General features: G+C 40.1%; 1 protein-coding gene across 8 annotated transcripts in view; it reads left to right on the top strand.

Moving 5' to 3' along the window:
• CPNE4 (copine 4) overlaps nt 1-17,755 on the top strand; it is a 499,753-nt gene that overhangs the window by 278,972 nt on the left and 203,026 nt on the right. Inside the window, exon 1 of one of the 8 annotated variants that reach the window (XM_027586337.2) lies at nt 15,584-15,714. The exons of the other annotated variants lie outside the window; for them this stretch is intronic. Coding sequence (XP_027442138.1) covers nt 15,622-15,714 — 93 coding nt within the window. The 5' untranslated portion in view covers nt 15,584-15,621. Of the gene's footprint in view, nt 1-15,583; nt 15,715-17,755 lie in introns of those variants that run through there. 8 annotated transcript variants of the gene reach the window in all.

The raw sequence follows: 17,755 nt of genomic DNA, 5'->3' as shown, positions 1-17,755 counted from the left end.
TGTGCATGAGCGCCTAGGAAGCTCTGCAGCCTTGTTAGTCTGGCGCATGTACTGGGCATTCGTTTTCATGATGTGCTTTGCGCACAAAAGGCCCTCCTATCAGCCTGTTCTGATCTTCTTCCAAACACAGAGAAGCCATGACATTTGCACTGTTTCCTTCACCTTTTAGTTCTGAAGTCTGACATTATGGATTGAGACAAATAAAGAAGAAAAAGGAAATAGGGAACCCTGAGCTCTCTTTCTTATCCAGCTGGAACATTTCCAGATTTTTTCCCTTAACTTACTCTTTGGCTTTGTGCAAGTTGCCAGGAGGATCTCTGATCCACAGAAAATAGAACCCAAAGATTCAGGGCTCTCAGGCCATTCCCATTTCTCATTTTTTACTAGTATCCCATATCACAAACCTAGAGAACTCAGCTTAGATCCTTCCAAAGAGGTATGCATTCAGTGGCATTTAAACTTTCCGAAGTGGTTAGAACACTTCCTCTCCGTTCCCCGCTTCCTCTTCTCTGTTCTTTTTCTGTAGCATCTCTTAGACACTTAAGATGTGTGAACTAAAATTTTACCCCACCAAAGATGGTTAACTTTTCTGGAACAAAAGAAAATGATCATAGAAACCTGTCTTGAGAATAATCAAAGGTTTTGAAGAACTTCTGCTCCGAGCTGTTTGCCACAGTACAAATTTTACTGCCCCTCACCCCCCAGTATCTTCTCCCCGTTCCTCAGTAGGACGCATGGCCATTTCACTCCTCATCAGGATCTTCCCTAGAAGTGAAAAATGAAAAAAAAAGACAAAAGAAAAAAAGAAAAAAAAGTAGAAAACAAGTTGACTTAGCTTTTTAAACGCCCAAGGGAAAAGAGATCTAGATAAGAAAGAGGAAATTAGACTAGTTCAGTTAAAGCATGGTTTCTGAATTACCTTTGGATTTCATCTTTCCTTCCTTTCTGCTCCATCCCTTATCAGCCAAAATAATTGAAGCAAGCTTTAGGCCAAGATTTTAAGAAAAATCCTCTTAAGAAGCGGAAGACAACTGCTAGTTTAAGAGTTGGCTTGAAGAAAAAAATCCATCTTAAAAGAGGCTGCATAGTGTGGTGCTATGGTTTTTTATTATAATCAGGAAAAACTTTTTAAGACCAATATCTAAATCTGAGCCTCTGTGTATTAGGAAGTGAGGTGGGGGGGTAGGCAGTGGAGGGCAGCGTGGGGTCTCTCCAGCTTAGCTTCCCCTTATTCTTGGTAGCAGCCCTTGAAGCACTGAAGAGGATTCCCAGGGGCCGCCAGATCACATCACCTTGGTAATGTTGTGGGCTTTGTGGTCAGTCAGGCCTGGGTTTAAATCTCATCTCAGTCACTCTACCAACTAGAATACTTTTGACTACAAGTAATAGAGCACTCAACTATTTATTAATTACTATTATTAATGTTCCTCCAAACCCAGGCTCTTTCATCCTTTTGTGCCTCCTTCCAAAGCATGTTGGCTTTCACATTCAGGCTGGTTCTGCATTTTAGTAAGATGGTGGCCACAGCTCAAGACATATCCCCCCTCCACCTTTCTGTGTCCACAGAAAGAAAAGGGTTCTTTCTCCTTCCGTGAAGACTCTGCCTACTGGTTAAAACTGGAGTTCTATTAGCCAAAAAGAAGGGATGAATCACTATTGGGCAGGCAATCGAGTATCTGATGATCCTGAACCTGTTCTTTAACTGACAAATAGGGAAAACAAAACATATTTGACAAGATTGTTGTAAAGATCAACAAAAGGTGAAATCAGCAAGAAGCTCAGAAAAGATATTTAGGTGTTATCTTCCTTGTAAAGTTCTGAATTGGCTGGAAGATTAAATAAAGACTTGTGTCTTTGCACGTGAAATTCAATTGCCTCCTTCTTGTAAGATACGGGATCTTCTGCCATCAAAACTCCAATGAAGCCACTTACCCATCTCTTCAAAATAATAGATTCAAGTATGACTTCCTGAGAAACCAATGTATTAAGTCCAGTTCAGTTACAACCCGTAGTGAGTTGCTTGTTCAACAAAAACAAAACTGAAAGTTGGCCCACTATTCTGAGAGACAAAAATCAACCAGCGAAGAAGTAATTTTCATCTGATATGTGCATAATGCTGCTATCAAACCACATATTCTGATTTTAAGTTTACACAGTTATGTTCATCTTCCATATGTTATGAATTAAGAGACTTATCTTGAGAGACATTATGTTTTTCAGTTTCCTTAATTTATAGGACCACTCTTAGAAATGCTTTTTAGTCCTCTTTGGTTAAAAACTTGATAAATTTCTTGAAAGAACTAAAATTCCTACGCAATAAGGATTGTCCTTAAAGGGGCACTTGGGTGGCTCAGTCAGTTAAGCATACAACTCTTGATTTTGGTTCAGGTCATGATCTCAGGGTTGTGAGATCATGCCCCGTGTCAGGTTCCATGCTAGGCATGGAGCCTGCTTAAGATTCTCTCTCTCTCTCTCTTCCCCCTCCCTGTGCCCCTCCCCCCCAAAAAAACAGAATTGTCCTGAAAAATTAAAAATGCAAAGTCACACTAACATTGTGTTACATGTTCTATCAATATTTCTTATTTCACTGAAAAAAGTTCAAGAAATATTCAGCATAAACCATTATGTGTAGGGTACTTTCACTACTGGATGCCATCTTTTTTTAAGCAAAGATTTTATTCCCTTCTCCACTCCACCTCCCCATGATATCTCAGTGAGAGTATTTAGAAGTATTGAAACTTTTGAAGCCATATTTGGGTATAAAATATCCCCAGTAGCTTAACTAGTAAATACTTAGAGGAAAGCTTTCGCTTTCTGTGCAACTGTAGAAAGCTGAAATACTTTACACACACATTTTGCACATTGAGATATAAAAGTGTTCACCCATGTAACTATTTGGAAAGTACTTTGGCCATATGTTTATAAGCCAATAATTATGGATTATTGGTAATAATCCAGGGGATTATTCCAATGGGGGATGATTTCCAATGAAATAACCCCCAAATATGAGAAATGTTGGGCACATATCTATTCATCATCCTGTTATTTTAAGGGCAGACATTTGGAAGCCATTGAAATGTCCAACAATAGAAAATGGTTAGGTACGTTTTGGTTTAGCCACTTAATAGAATATTACATAGCTATTTAAAATATTTGTAAGGAGTCCTCATAACAAGTTGAAATGCTAACACTAGAACATGAATTAGAAAAACAGAATGCCAGATTTTATCATTATTAAAAGTCAAGAACCAAACACAATTCTTTGGATAGGGAATTTTACAGGATTGATGACATGAAATCTGTCAAAATGCTACAGTGACTGCGTGTGCAGGATGGGATTGTTTTTTCCTTTATGTTTCAGTCTTTTCCAAACCTTCATTAATCATCATGTATTGTTTTATCATTTTAAGAACATTAATTTATACACTTATTAAAAGAATGTTTGTCCTTGCTGAAGCTAGCTAGAGAATCTTCCTTAAGATTCTATACATTTCTCTCTACAGATTAAAACGCTGGTTTAACAACCACATAGCCAATTGTCCTCCATCATACTGCCTCATTTAGCAGACTATGAGATCCCACAATGAGGGGAAAGTGATTTTGCCTACACTGGATTCTATGACATTCTGCAGTGCCTAATAAGTACTAGACACCCAATAAGGTGTTTAACTAACTCTAATCTACCCATGAGTTAGTTCAGTCCAGAAAATTCAGTATATTCTAAAAAGGTTTCAATAAATATTTGCATAATTGATCATTTATTAGTTCTCAAGGAATCTTATGATAGAATTTGGGGGCATATCCTAAAGTTGTTGAGATGTATTTCTCAAAGATCAACCAATGCATTTCATTACCAGACACACCACAAACTTTTATTAATGGTGTTTATAGGCAGCACATCAGGCCAGGGGCAGCTCAGCCTTCAATAGGCAATGCTCACTGGGCAGCTCAGAGTTCAAGCTTTCTGCATGCACATCAATGATATAGGCCGACAAATCATTAGTTCTCAAAAGAAACAAAGTGTAAACAGGAACAAAATGGAAGGAATGTGCTAATATTAAGTCATACCCAGTAAGATCTGGGGTAGATAAACATCCCTCCCCACTGCACTCATTCCTTTTAATTGACAGGGCATTACCAAGCCATCTGTGTTTCACAAATCTGCATAGAAGGACCAGGTAACTTCACATCAATAACTTCAGTTTCAGGGAAAAATTATGGCTTCTTGCATTTGTGACTCTCTGCTGAGTCTACGAGGGAAGAAGATACATCCAGTGATCCTGATGCTGTTGAGAAACTCTAAGTGGAATTTCCGTGCCCATGAGTAACATGGTGATGCTACCTCATAGCTCACGTAACTCTGTGGACACTTGTCAGAGCTGTACAACCACATTTTACTGTGGCCAAAAACCTTGAGATCTCACTCTTGTTAGTACCAATTAATTTTATAATAAAATTTATCCATCCATTCATTCACATATGTGGAATTATTCACATATATTCATATTGGCATTTTGAAGATTTGTTGTTTCCTAAACAGTGAGCATCTATTTTGTGGCACACTCTGGGCTAGACCCTGAGGATGTAGCATTAAAGAAGTTACATATGCTTTTATTTTTATGGAGCTTAAAACTTGGTGGAGCCAAAACTTTAAAAATAAGCATATAGAAATAAGGAATTATAATCAAGATAAAGGCTATAATGGTTCCAGCCATTGCTTTTAGCTATTACTTTCATAAATAAATTTTCCTGTGTTCTGTTTAGGTCGATAAAATGGAATATCTAACTTCTGAAAAGATACATGATCTCTCCATATTTTGCAGGTGGACAACTCTAGTATTTGTCTTGTGAGTGGTGTAGAGTCTTCAGCAGTTCAGACTCGGGGGTCCAGCTCATGACACTTAACTTAGGTAGCTAGGTCAGGGAGGTTTTCCAAGATGAGAACTATTGATGGCAAAGACACAAATTAAGCTGATCCTAAGCGGGGCAGAAATCTTGGGATATCAGCTTTAGAAATTGCTCTTCTTGGCTTATATATATATATACCAGCAGGTGGTCAAAAGCGCTGAGTGGAGGACCTCAGCTCTCTTTAAGCTGTACCTTCACTCCTGCCTCTAGATAATTACTCCATAATTTCCTGGGACTCCTCCAGGTGTCAGCCCTCAAGAATGAGATACATGCAAGATAGTTCAATGCTGTCTGCCTTCCAGATAGCCATTTGACCAACAGAAAAGTCCCCCCATCTTAGCCACACACCAAATGGTGGACGTCCTTAATGCTCCTGCTCTCCCCTTCAACTCTCTTATTCTACTGCTCAAATAGGCACCAAGGAAATATTAGCAAGCCCACTGCATAAGCAAGTGCCTAACCAGCAGTCATATCTGTCTCTCCTTGCCAGCCCTGCCAGTCTCAAGGAGAGCTCTCCTATAGTAAACTCTGCTCCACTGAACTTGTAGAATGAAGCTTTACCTCAAGTCACAACCCTCCCTATAAGCCAATCAGAGCAACTCCAGTGCTTTGCAAACTTCCCCTCCTTCTTTGCCAATTCTAAGTTTCTATCAGAGACAGTGATTAGGGATTTGGTTGTCTCCTCAGAGGGGGTGTCTGGCCCAGTTTACTCTTCTCTTTAAATATGGGGAACTTAATATCTGTGTTCTCAGCTTGAGGTAATTCTAAGGCAAAAGGAAGGCCCCATGAAAAATCCTTTCACATTTGAATACGTTAACACAATCAGAACACAACAATTGCTTGTAAATCTACATGGTGGCTGGTCAGTATACAAAACACATTTATACTGTGAAAATAAACAAAACATTACATACATATAGAAATTGAATAAGTCGAAGTCATTCAAAGCTTAAGGTTCCTGCTTTGTTGTTGGAGTAAATGCATCATGAATATGCAAATTCATCTTAAGTGTTTTGTGGCTCTGACCAGGAGTAGTTTAGCTCTGAGAATAATTGAAGGTTTATCTCTGGCCTATTTGGCAAAAAGAAAAAAAAATGTAGCTAAGAGGAAATAGGCAAAGCTCATCTCATAATGCAATTGTAATTATTTGCCTTCTACAGAGTGCTGTTTATAAGATAGGACACACCCATCCATGGGTTAGCCTGGTGATGGATATTAAAGAGGGCACATATTGAATGGAGGTCCGGGTGTTATACGCAAACAATCATGGAACACTACATCAAAAACTAATGATGTAATGTATGGTGATTAACATAACATAATAAATTTTAAAAAATGCAGCAACGTGGATGGAACGGGAGGGTATTATGCTGAGCAAAATAAGTCAATCAGAGAAAGACATGTATCATATGACCTCACTGATACGAGGAATTCTTAAACTCAGGAAGCAAACTGAGGGTTGCTGGAGGGGTGAGGGGTGGGAGGGATGGGGTGGCTGGGTGATAGACACTGGGGATGGTGTGGGCTATGGTGAGCGCTGTGAATTGTGTGTAAGACTGTTGAATCACAGACCTGTACATCTGAAACAAAATAATACATTATATGTTTTAAAAAAAAAAAAGGAGAAGAGATAACAGGAGGGGAAGAATGAAGGGGGGAAATCGGTGGGGGAGACAAACCATGAGAGACTATGGACTCGGAGAAACGAACTGAGGGTTCTAGAGGGGAGGGGGGTGGGGGGATAGGTTAGCCTGGTGACGGGTATTAAAGAGGGCACGTACTGCATGGAGCACTGGGGTGTTATACGCAAACAGTGAATCATGGAATACTACATCAAAAACTACTGATGTGGGGGTGGAGCAAGATGGCGGAGGAGTGGGAGACCTGGATTTCGTCTGGTCTCAGGAAGTCAGCTGAATGGGGATCAAACCATTCTGAACACCTACGAACTCAACAGGAGATTGAAGATAAGAATAGTAACAACACTCTGAACAGAAAAGCGACCACTTTCTGGAAGGTAGGACATGCAGAGAAGTGAATCCGAGGCGATATTCGGGAGGATAGACGGCGGGGGAGGGGCCTCCGTCGACTGCTTCTGGCAAGTGCTAGAGCCGCGGAGCACAAAATCGGAACTTTTAGAAATCGGCTCCGCTGAGGGACGTCGCTGCAGTGGCTAAGCAGGGGGTGGAACCCTCGCGGGACAGTGTGGTCTCAGGACCCTCGGGGTCACAGAAAGACCGGGGGTGCCTAAGTGTGGCAGAGCTCCCAGGGATCGGAGCGGGGAAGCCGGCTGCAGAGACGGAGCCGAGGCGCGGGCTCTCAGCTCGGGGTTGCCATAAACTGTGATCCGCGGCCCAGTCGGGCCACTGCTCCTCCAGCAAGGACCCAACAAGCAGCAGAGCTGGGGAGACTCCCCTTCCTGCCCGGGGAGGAGCGGCCCGGGAACGCACTGCAGGGATCTGCTGGGTTTGGAGACTCCACACGGGGTCGGGTGCCAGAGATAGAAATGCTCAATCACAGGCTGGGTGAGCACGGAGTGCGGCCGGAGACCGGGGAGATGGGAGTGACTGCTTTTCTCTGGGGGCACACTGAGGACCGGGGTCCCGAGTTCTCAGCTCCTCCGGGCGGAGATTGGGAGGCCACCATTTTCACCCTGGTCCTCCAAAGCTGTACGAGAGCTTGCAGGGAACAAAAGCTCCTGAGAGCGAACCTGAGCAGCTTGCTTAGCCCGGACTCCAAGGGCGGGCGGGCAGTTCCGCCTCTGGCAAAGATGTTTGGGAACCACGGCAACAGGCCCTACCCCAGAAGATCAGCACGAACAGCCAGCAAGCCAAGACCAAGTTTACCGATCAAGGAGAAAGGGAGAACTCCAGCGCTAGGGGAATACTGCACATAGAATTCATGGCTTTTTTTACCATAATTCATTAGTTTTTCAAAGTTAATTTTTTTAACTGTTTTTTTTTTTTCAATTTTTCTTTTTCCCTTTTTCAAACAACATCTTACCAATCCCTTTTTTTAAAAAAAAACTTTTTATTTTTCATTTTTAGAGTCATATTTTTATCCCTTCATAGTAGTTACCCTTATTTTTGGCATATATATATAAGTTGTTCTCTCTTAAAAATTTTGAGATACAATTTCTTCTAACAGATCAAAATATACCCTAAATCACTAGTGTGGCTTTGTTCTAGTCTCCTGCCTGATCACATTCTCTTCCTTTTTTTTTTCTTTTTTTTCTTTTTAAATCTTTCTTTTTAAAAAACAACTTCTTATCTTATCAATTCCTTTTAATTTTCATCTTTACAGTCATCTGCCATCCCTTCATTGTATCAACTCTTATTTTCTACATATATAAGTCTTTCTTCCTTTAAAATTTTAGCAGGCACTTTCTTCTAACAGACCAAAATATGCCCAAAAGCTAGTGTGTGGCACTGATCTATGCACTAGCCTGATCATATTTGATCATATTCTGTTTTTTTTTTGTTTTGTTCTGTTTTTGTTTCTGTCTTTTTCTTTTCCCTTTTTTTCTCTTCTTTCTTTCCCTTTCTTGTCCCCTGGTTTCAGGTCTTTTCTGATTTGTATAGAGTATTTTGCTGGAGACGTTGTTAACCTGTTAGCATTCTGTTGTCTCATTCATCTGTTCTCTCTGGACAAAATGACAAGACGAAAAAAATCACCTCAGCAAAAAGAACAAGAGGTACTACGGTCTGCCAGGGACCTACTCAATACGGACATTAGTACGATGTCAGACCTAGAGTACAGAATCATGACTTTAAAGATACTAGCTGGGCTTGAAAAAAACATGGAAGTTATTAGAGAAACCCTTTCTGGAGAAATAAAAGAACTAAAATCTAACCAAGTTGAAATCAAAAAGGCTATTAATGAGGTGCAATCAAAAATGGGGGCCCTAACTGCTAGGATAAATGAGGCAGAAGAGAGAATCAGTGATATAGAAGACCAAATGATGGAAAATAAAGAGGCTGAGAAAAAGAGAGAGAAACAACTGCAGGATCACGAGGGCAGAATTCGAGAGATAAGCGATATGATAAGATGAAACAACATTAGAATAATTGGGATCCCAGAAGAAGAAGAAAGAGAGAGAGGGGCAGAAGGTATATTGGAGCAAATAATAGCAGAGAACTCTCCTAATGTGAGGAAGGAAACAGGCATCAAAATCCAGGAGGCACAGAGAACCCCTCTCAAAATCAATAAAAATAGGTCAACACCCCGACATCTAATAGTAAAACTTACAAGTCTCAGAGACAAAGAGAAAATCCTGAAAGCAGCTCGGGAGAATAGATCTGTAACCTACAATGGTAGAAACATTAGATTGGCAACAGACCTATCCACAGAGACCTGGCAGACCAGAAAGGACTGGCATGATACCTTGAGAGCACTAAATGAGAAAAATATGCAGCCAAGAATACTATATCCAGCTCGGCTATCATTGAAAATAGAAGGAGAGATAAAAAGTTTCCAGGACAAACAAAAACTAAAGGAATTTGCAAACACGAAACCAGCCCTACAAGAAATATTGAAAGAGGTCCTCTAAGCAAAAAGAGAGCCTAAAAGCAGCATAGATCAGAAAGGAACACAGACAATATACAGTCACAGTCACCTTACAGGCAATACAATGGCACTAAATTCATACCTTTCAATAGTTACCCTGAATGTAAATGGGCTCAATGCCCCAATCAAAAGACACAGGCTATCAGATTGGATTAAAAAACAAGACCCATCAATATGCTGTCTGCAAGAGACTCATTTTAGACCCAAAGACACCCCCAGATTGAAAGTGAAGGGGTGGAAAACCATTTACCATGCTAATGGACACCAAAAGAAAGCTGGGGTGGCAATCCTTATATCAGACAAATTAGATTTTAAAACAAAGACTGTAATAAGAGATGAAAAAGGACACTATATCCTACTAAAAGGATCTATCCAACAAGAAGATCTAACAATTGTAAATATCTATACCCCTAACGTGGGAGCAGCCAATTATATAAGGCAATTAATAACAAAAGCGAAGAAACACATTGACAACAATACAATAATACTGGGGTACTTTAACACCCCCCTAACTGAAATGGACAGATCATCTAAGCAAAAGATAAACAAGGAAATAAACACTTTAAATGAAACGCTGGACCAAATGGACTTTACAAACATATTCAGAACATTCCATCCCAAAGCAACAGAATACACATTCTTCCCTAGTGCCCATGGAACATTCTCCAGAATTGATCACATCCTAGGTCACAAATCAGGTCTCAAGTGGTACCAAAAGATTGGGATGATTCCCTGCATATTGTCAGACCACAATGCTTTGAAACTAGAACTCAATCACAAGAGGAAAGTTGGAAAGAACTCAAATACATGGAGGCTAAAGAGCATCCTACTAAAGAATGAATGGGTCAACCAGGAAATTAAAGAAGAATTAAGAAATTCATGGAAACCAATGAAAATGAAAACACAACTGTTCAAAATCTTTGGGATACAGCAAAGGCAGTCCTGAGAGGAAAGTATATAGCAATACAAGCCTTTCTCAAGAAACAAGAAAGGTCTCAAATACACAACCTAACCCTATACCTAAAGGAGCTAGAGAAAAAACAGCAAATAAAGCCTAAACCCAGCAGGAGAAGAGAAATAATAAAGATCAGAGCAGAAATCAATGAACCAGAAACCAAAAGAACAGTAGAACAGATCAACGAAACTAGGAGCTGGTTCTTTGAAAGAATTAACAAGATTGATAAACCCCTGGCCAGACTTATCAAAAAGAAAAGAGAAATGACCCAAATCAACAAAATCATGAATGAAAGAGGAGAGATCACAACCAACACCAAAGAAATACAAGCAATTCTAAGAACATATTATGAGCAACTCTATGCCAGCAAATTAGATAACCTGGAAGAAATGGGTGCATTCCTAGAGATGTATCAACTACCAAAATTGAACCAGGAAGAAATAGAAAACCTGAACAGACCTATAACCACTAAGGAAATTGAAGCAGTCATCAAAAATCTCCCAACAAACAAAAGCCCAGGGCCAGATGGCTTCCCAGGGGAATTCTACCAAACATTTAAAGAAGAATTAATACCTATTCTCCTGCAACTGTTCCAAAAAATAGAAATGGAAGGAAAACTTCCAAACTCATTTTATGAGGCCCATTACCTTGATCCCCAAACCAGACAAAGACCCCATCAAAAAGGAGAATTACAGACCAATATCCTTGATGAACATGGATGCAAAAATTCTCACCAAAATACTAGCCAATAGGATCCAACAGTACATTAAAAGGATTATTCATCATGACCAAGTGGGATTTATCCTGGGCTGCAAGGCTGGTTACATCCGCAAATCAATCACGTGATACAATTCATTAACAAAAGAAAGAACAGAATCATATGATCCTCTCAATAGATGCAGAAAAAGCATCTGACAAAGTACAGCATCCTTTCTTGATCAAAACTCTTCAGAGTATAGGGATGAGGGTACATACCTCAATATCATAAAAGCCATCTGTGAAAAACCTACAAGGAATATCATTCTCAATGGGGAAAAGCTGAGAGCTTTTCCCCTAAGGTCAGGAACACAGCAGGGTTGTCCACTCTCACCACTGCTATTCAACATAGTATTAGAAGTCCTAGCCACAGCAATCAGACAACAAAAAGAAATCAAAGGCATCCAAATCGGCAAAGAGGAAGTCAAACTCTCACTCTTTGCAGATGATATGATACTGTATGTGGAAAACCTAAAAGACTCCACCCCAAAACTGCTAGAACTCATACAGGAATTCAGGAAAGTAGCAGGATATAAAATCAATGCACAGAAATCAGTGGCATTCCTATACACCAACAACAAGACAGAAGAGAGACAAATCAAGGAGTCGATCCCATTTACAATTGCACCCAAAACCATAAGATACCTAGGAATAAATTTAACCAAAGAGGCAAAGGATCTGTACTCAGAAAACTATAAAATACTCATGAAAGAATTTGAAGAAGACACAGAGAAATGGAAAAACGTTCCATGCTCATGGATTGGAAGAACAAACATTGTGAAGATGTCAATGCTACCTAGAGCAATCTACACATTTAATGCAATCCCCATCAAAATACCATCCACCTTTTTCAAAGAAATAGAACAAATAATCCTAAAATTTGTATGGAACCAGAAGAGACTCCAAATAGCCAGAGGAATATTGAAAAAGAAAAGCAAAGCTGGCAGCATCACAATTCTGGACTTCCAGCTCTATTACAAAGCTGTCATCATCAAGACAGTATGGTACTGGCACAAAAACAGACACATAGATCATTGGAACAGAATAGAGAGCCCAGAAATGGACCCTCAACTCTGTGGTCAACTCATCTTTGACAAAGCAGGCGAGAATGTCCAATGGCAAAAAAACAGTCTCTTCAACAAATGGTGTTGGGAAAATTGGACAGCCACATGCAGAAGAATGAAACTGGACCATTTCTTTACACCACACACAAAAATAGACTCCAAATGGTTGAAAGACCTAAACGTGAGACAAGAGTCCATCAAAATCCTAAAGGAGAACACATGCAGCAACCTCTTCAACCTCAGCCACAGCAACTTCTTCCTAGAAACATTGCCAAAGGCAAGGGAAGCCAGGGCAAAAATGAACTATTGGGATTTCATCAAGATAAAAAGCTTTTGCACAGCAAAAGAAACAGTCCACAAAACCAAAAGACAACCAACAGAATGGGAGAAAACATTTGCAAATGACATATCAGATAAAGGGCTAGTATCCAAAATCTATAAAGAACTTAGCAAACTCAACATCCAAAGAACAAATAATCCAATCAAAAAATGGGCAGAAGCCATAAACAGACATTTTTCCAAAGAAGACATCCAAATGGCCAACAGACACTTGAAAAAGTGCTCAACATCGCTTGGCATCAGGGAAATCCAAATCAAAACCTCAATGAGATACCACCTCACACCCGTCAGAATGGCTAAAATTAACAAGTCCGGAAACGAGAGATGTTGGCGGGGATGTGGAGAAAGGGGAACCCTCCTACACTGTTGGTGGGAATGCAAGCTGGTGCAACCCCTCTGGAAAACAGTATGGAGGTTCCTCAAACAGTTGAAAATAGAGCTACCATACGATCCAGCAATTGCACTACTGGGTATTTACCACAAAGATACAAATGTAGGGACCCGAAGGGGTACGTGGACCCCAATGTTTATAGCAGCAATGTCCACAATAGCCAAACTGTGGAAAGAGCCAAGATATCCATCGACAGATGAATGGATAAAGAAGAAGTGGTATATATACACAACGGAATATTATGCAGCCATCAAAAGGAATGAGATCTTGCCATTTGCAACGACGTGGATGGAACTGGAGGGTGTTATGCTGAGTGAAATAAGTCAATCAGAGAAATACATGTATCATATGACCTCACTGATATGAGGAATTCTTAATCTCAGGAAACAAACTGAGTGTTGCTGGAGTGGTGGGGGGTGGGAGCGATTGGGTGGCTGGGTGATAGACATTGGGGAGGGTACGAACTATGGTGAGCGCTGTGAATTGTACAAGACTGATGAATCACGGATCTGTACTTCTGAAACAAATAATGCAATATATGTTAAGAAAAAAAAAGAAGAAGAAGATAGCAGGAGGGGAAGAATGAAGTGGAGTAAGTCGGAGGGGGGAGATGGACCATGAGAGACGATGGACTCTGAAAAACAAACTGAGGATTCTAGAGGGGAGGGGGGTGGGGGGATGGATTAGCCTGGTGATGGGTATTAAAGAGGGCACATTCTGCGTGGAGCACTGGGTGTTATGCACAAACAATGAATCATGGAGCACATCAAAAACTAATGATGTAATATATGGTGATTAACATAACAATAAAAATTATTTTAAAAAACTAATGATGTAATGTATGGTGATTAACATGATAAAAAAATAAAAATAAAAAATGCAAAAAATAAAAATAAATAAATAAAAGGACACACAAAAAATTATTCACAGTCCAACTCAAAATAAAGGAGGAGGAGAACTTGCTCTCCCCACCACCCATTAGCAGTAGCCAAATGGATTGCCCCTGCTGCCAGGTAAAGTCTCAGATCAGCAAGACTGGTCATCCAGGGAGGAGGGGCAGGAGGAAGTGAACAGGTAAGACTATGGAGAGAGGCTTCTTAGATAGTCCTTGTGAGCCCTGTGTGTCCTTTCTACTGTCCCATGACCACTTGCTGACAGCAGGATTTTATCCTCTGCTCCCTGACGAGACAGGTTATCATCACGGTGGTTTGGTAACCATTCCTCTCTGGGCATAATTCGCATCAGGGCTCCTCAAAAACTCATCATAAGAAAAAGCTTGAATCTTTCCTTTTCAGTGCAGACCCATCAGCTATCCTGTCTACGAAAGTAACTATTAGTTTTAACATATATATTCCACACAAGCATATCCCCTCATTTATAGATGGTCATGTCTCATGGTTTGTCAGACGAAGGGAACCTGGCACTTGAATTTTCTTCATATCTTTCCACAACTCTGAGAGAGACACCCACAAGTAGTGTTTCTCTATTTTTACCTGTGTAGCAAAGTGATTTTAGAGGTCTCCAAACCCAATCCCTGAGCTTGCCTTCTGATGATAAATATTCAAAAGAGGATCATTGAAGTAAGTGTTATCTCACCTAACACTAGGGAATCCATAAGCACTGGAAAATTCCATGGGCAACTCGTTGTGGGTACTTCTCACAGCACTAATGTATGAACACAAGCCTGGACAAGCTCAAGGTTTATAGATGCTTGATCAAAAGCAACACACTCATGCCAGTGTACACCTAAAAAATATAACATAATAACAATTTATTCTGCCCAGTCATTAGGGCTATGAAATATTCAGAATGTCTTTTTCTAGTATATATAAGATACAGAGAACTTAGGATTTCCCTTGTATAAGCAAATTGCTTTGGGAAGGATGGAGGTAGACTTTCTTTCTAACTGGACTAGTTTGGGACTTGAGTTTCTTTCCACGGGACTCATTCAGTATTCATGCACAATCTGGTTGCACTGCAGGAAAGTATGTCATTGAATTCATGGTGCAGCAGATAAAAAACAAGGCAAAATCATCCTTGACAGCAGAAGGAAATCAATTCTGTTTTTCCCAGGCCTTTCAACAGCTGATCAGAGGGAGCCATTCCCCATCCTGCTTATGATGAAGCTGTTCAGCAAACATCCCTCTGGACCATTTTGATTAAAGCCATTTTTGCCGACAGCGTTGGCTGAGTCTTAGCCAGTTCAAGGTCCTTTAAGTGCTACAATTTCTTAAAATTGAGAGATTCTATTTTATACCAAAACAGCACTGGCTGGAAAGAAAAGATCAACATGAAGGGCATTTACACAAAGGAGGATTTCTGATTCAATTTCTGTCCCCATGGATGGACTCATTCTGGGCTCAGGATATTACATTTATGATAGGAGTTTTTTCAAGTCTCTCGTGTATCCAGTTTAGCCTGTCGAGTGGTCCATTTTTATTTCCACCTCTCCTTGCAAAGTGAGAAATTGGAATTCCTGGACTCTGACAGAATCCCTCTTTCCTGGCATCCTTAGTGACCTGGACAAGCCAGCGGAAGTCAGAATTAGGTTCTAGAATGAGTGGGTGCAAATGTTCCTCAAAACCAGCTCCTGTTTTTCTGCAGAAATGCTGGGAGCAGGAGAGGATTGAAACGTCCGATACATGCAAAATGACCTCAGCCTGATTACAACCATAAGCCTTAGCCTCCTTTTCCACCAAGCTGTGAGATTCCTGATATGCTGGGCCATAGCTACAGTAAGTTACTTTTCTTTCCCTATCTTTCCCTTCACCAGACCTGGGAGGAGAAACAAAGCAAGGGAGCAGAAAATCCTAAAACCCAAATAATCCACAAACTGGAGACTTGGGTTTTCAAATAAAATAGTAGGGTATAAGCTCTATTTGAAAAGGGTACTTGACTTTCCAGATACAGACACTCCAAATGTGTTTCTCCTAAAAACTGTGAAATCTGAGTGTGGGTGTTTAAGGAGAGGGGATTTGGAGAATTGAAAAGAAATTCTAGCTTACAGTTATCCTTTTGGGAGGCAGATTGGATCTGAAGCTCTTGTTTTGAAAAAATATTCACTGGGAAAGCAGGGAAAAATTGTGACTATGATTTTTTCTTTTCCCTTTCAATTCTGAGAAATTATGAACAATGTTCTCTCCTTGCCTAAAAGAGAAAGAGGTCATGATTGTCCCCCCAAGCCCCCTTTCAGTGCCCCAGCTATGCTGAAGGGAGCCAACTGGGCTGTTAGTATAAAAAAATATCACTCACTGGACTCAGACAGGTCTAGCCCTTCATTATGGAGTCTTGCTTATTTTTTAACCAGTCTGAACTGGTTTTCTCTAGCTTTCCTTAAAGGTCTAGCTCTAAATATATGTCTCAGTATGGTTTATCATTGCTGGATAGAGTGTAAACCAAGCTGAGAAGTGATGGAGGTCTTTTATTAAATATCTAAATATATGTGAACACCACACAAACACACACACACATGCTGAGCACTTTCCACATAGTGCTTTTACTAGCACATAATCAGTTGTTATAGATAAGCTACTTTTGTTGAAGACAAAAGCAGAGGAGGGAGGGAGGAGGGAGGGAGGAGGGAGGAAGGAATGAAGGGAGGAAGGGAGGGAGGGAGGGGAGATAGAGAAAGAAATAAGAAAGAAAGAAGAAAGAAAGAAAGAAAGAAAGAAAGAAAGAAAGAAAGAAAGAAAGAAAGAAAGAAAGAAAGAAAGAAAAAGAAAGAAAGAGAAAGAAGAAAGAAAAGAAAGAAAGAGAAAGAAAGAAGAAAGAAAGAAAGAAAGAGAAAGAAAGAAGAAAGAAAGAACGAAATAAGAAAGAAAGAAAGAAAGAAAGAAAGAAAGAAAGAAAGAAAGAAAGAAAGAAAGAAAGAAAGAAAGAAAGAAAGAAAGAAAGAAAAAGAAAAAAGAAAGAGGAAGGGAGGAAGAAAGGAAGTCAGGCAGACAGGCAGGAGGGAAGGGGAAGGAAGGAAAGAAAGCCTTTTTCTCTTCCTTGCCCACATACGTAGACTCTAAAGTTCTGTTATGATGTATTGTGTGTATAACATTAACAGGCATCCAAATGAAAGAAAAAATTCACTTACAGCATTGCTTCACAACAAATCAAACTGTTCTCACTTTGCTGTATTCTCTTCCTGTCCCCATCCTGATTTTGTCATCAACTTGTCTGCATTTAATGTTGATTCTAGAGGAGCATTGCTTATGAGGGGCATCATTGATTTATTAACCACTTTTCAGAACAAAAAAAGTTAAGGAACATTAAATGTAGGTTGTAAAATGCATCTGAGCACAGAAAATTGGCAAAACTGAAAACTGTATCTTAGAATCAAGGAAACCTGTAAGTTACCATCTCATTATAGACATAATTTTGAATATTGATTGTGTTGTATTATCATAAGCATTTTATAGGTCGTATCTAGTCTTCATAATTCTAATTTTCATAGCATTCCATTAGATTATCAAGGGACATTCTACTGACCATTGTGCTTTGGCACATATTTAAGCCTCTTCCCAGGGGTGTGTTTGAGCTGGCTGGTACCAGCTTGTGGGAACCCTTTGTGCACATCTCTTCTCTACTCTGGGTTCAAATTCACAGCTTAAAATTGGCCATGGGGGGAGTCTTTACACCATGAAAATTGGCAAACATCACAAACTTACCAGCACCCTATTGCTTATTTCTACCATTTTTACTAGTCTACGTAATACCATAATGAGTATCTTTGACTAAGCACCCCTCCCCCCCAATTTTTCCCCTTCTAGTAGGTGGAAGAATTCCACA

Source organism: Zalophus californianus, chromosome 1 (assembly GCF_009762305.2).
Source record: "Zalophus californianus isolate mZalCal1 chromosome 1, mZalCal1.pri.v2, whole genome shotgun sequence".
Taxonomy (NCBI): Eukaryota; Metazoa; Chordata; class Mammalia; order Carnivora; family Otariidae; genus Zalophus; species Zalophus californianus.
The sequence above is the reverse complement of the archived record's forward strand: the minus strand, read 5'-3'. Positions and strand labels throughout refer to the sequence as shown.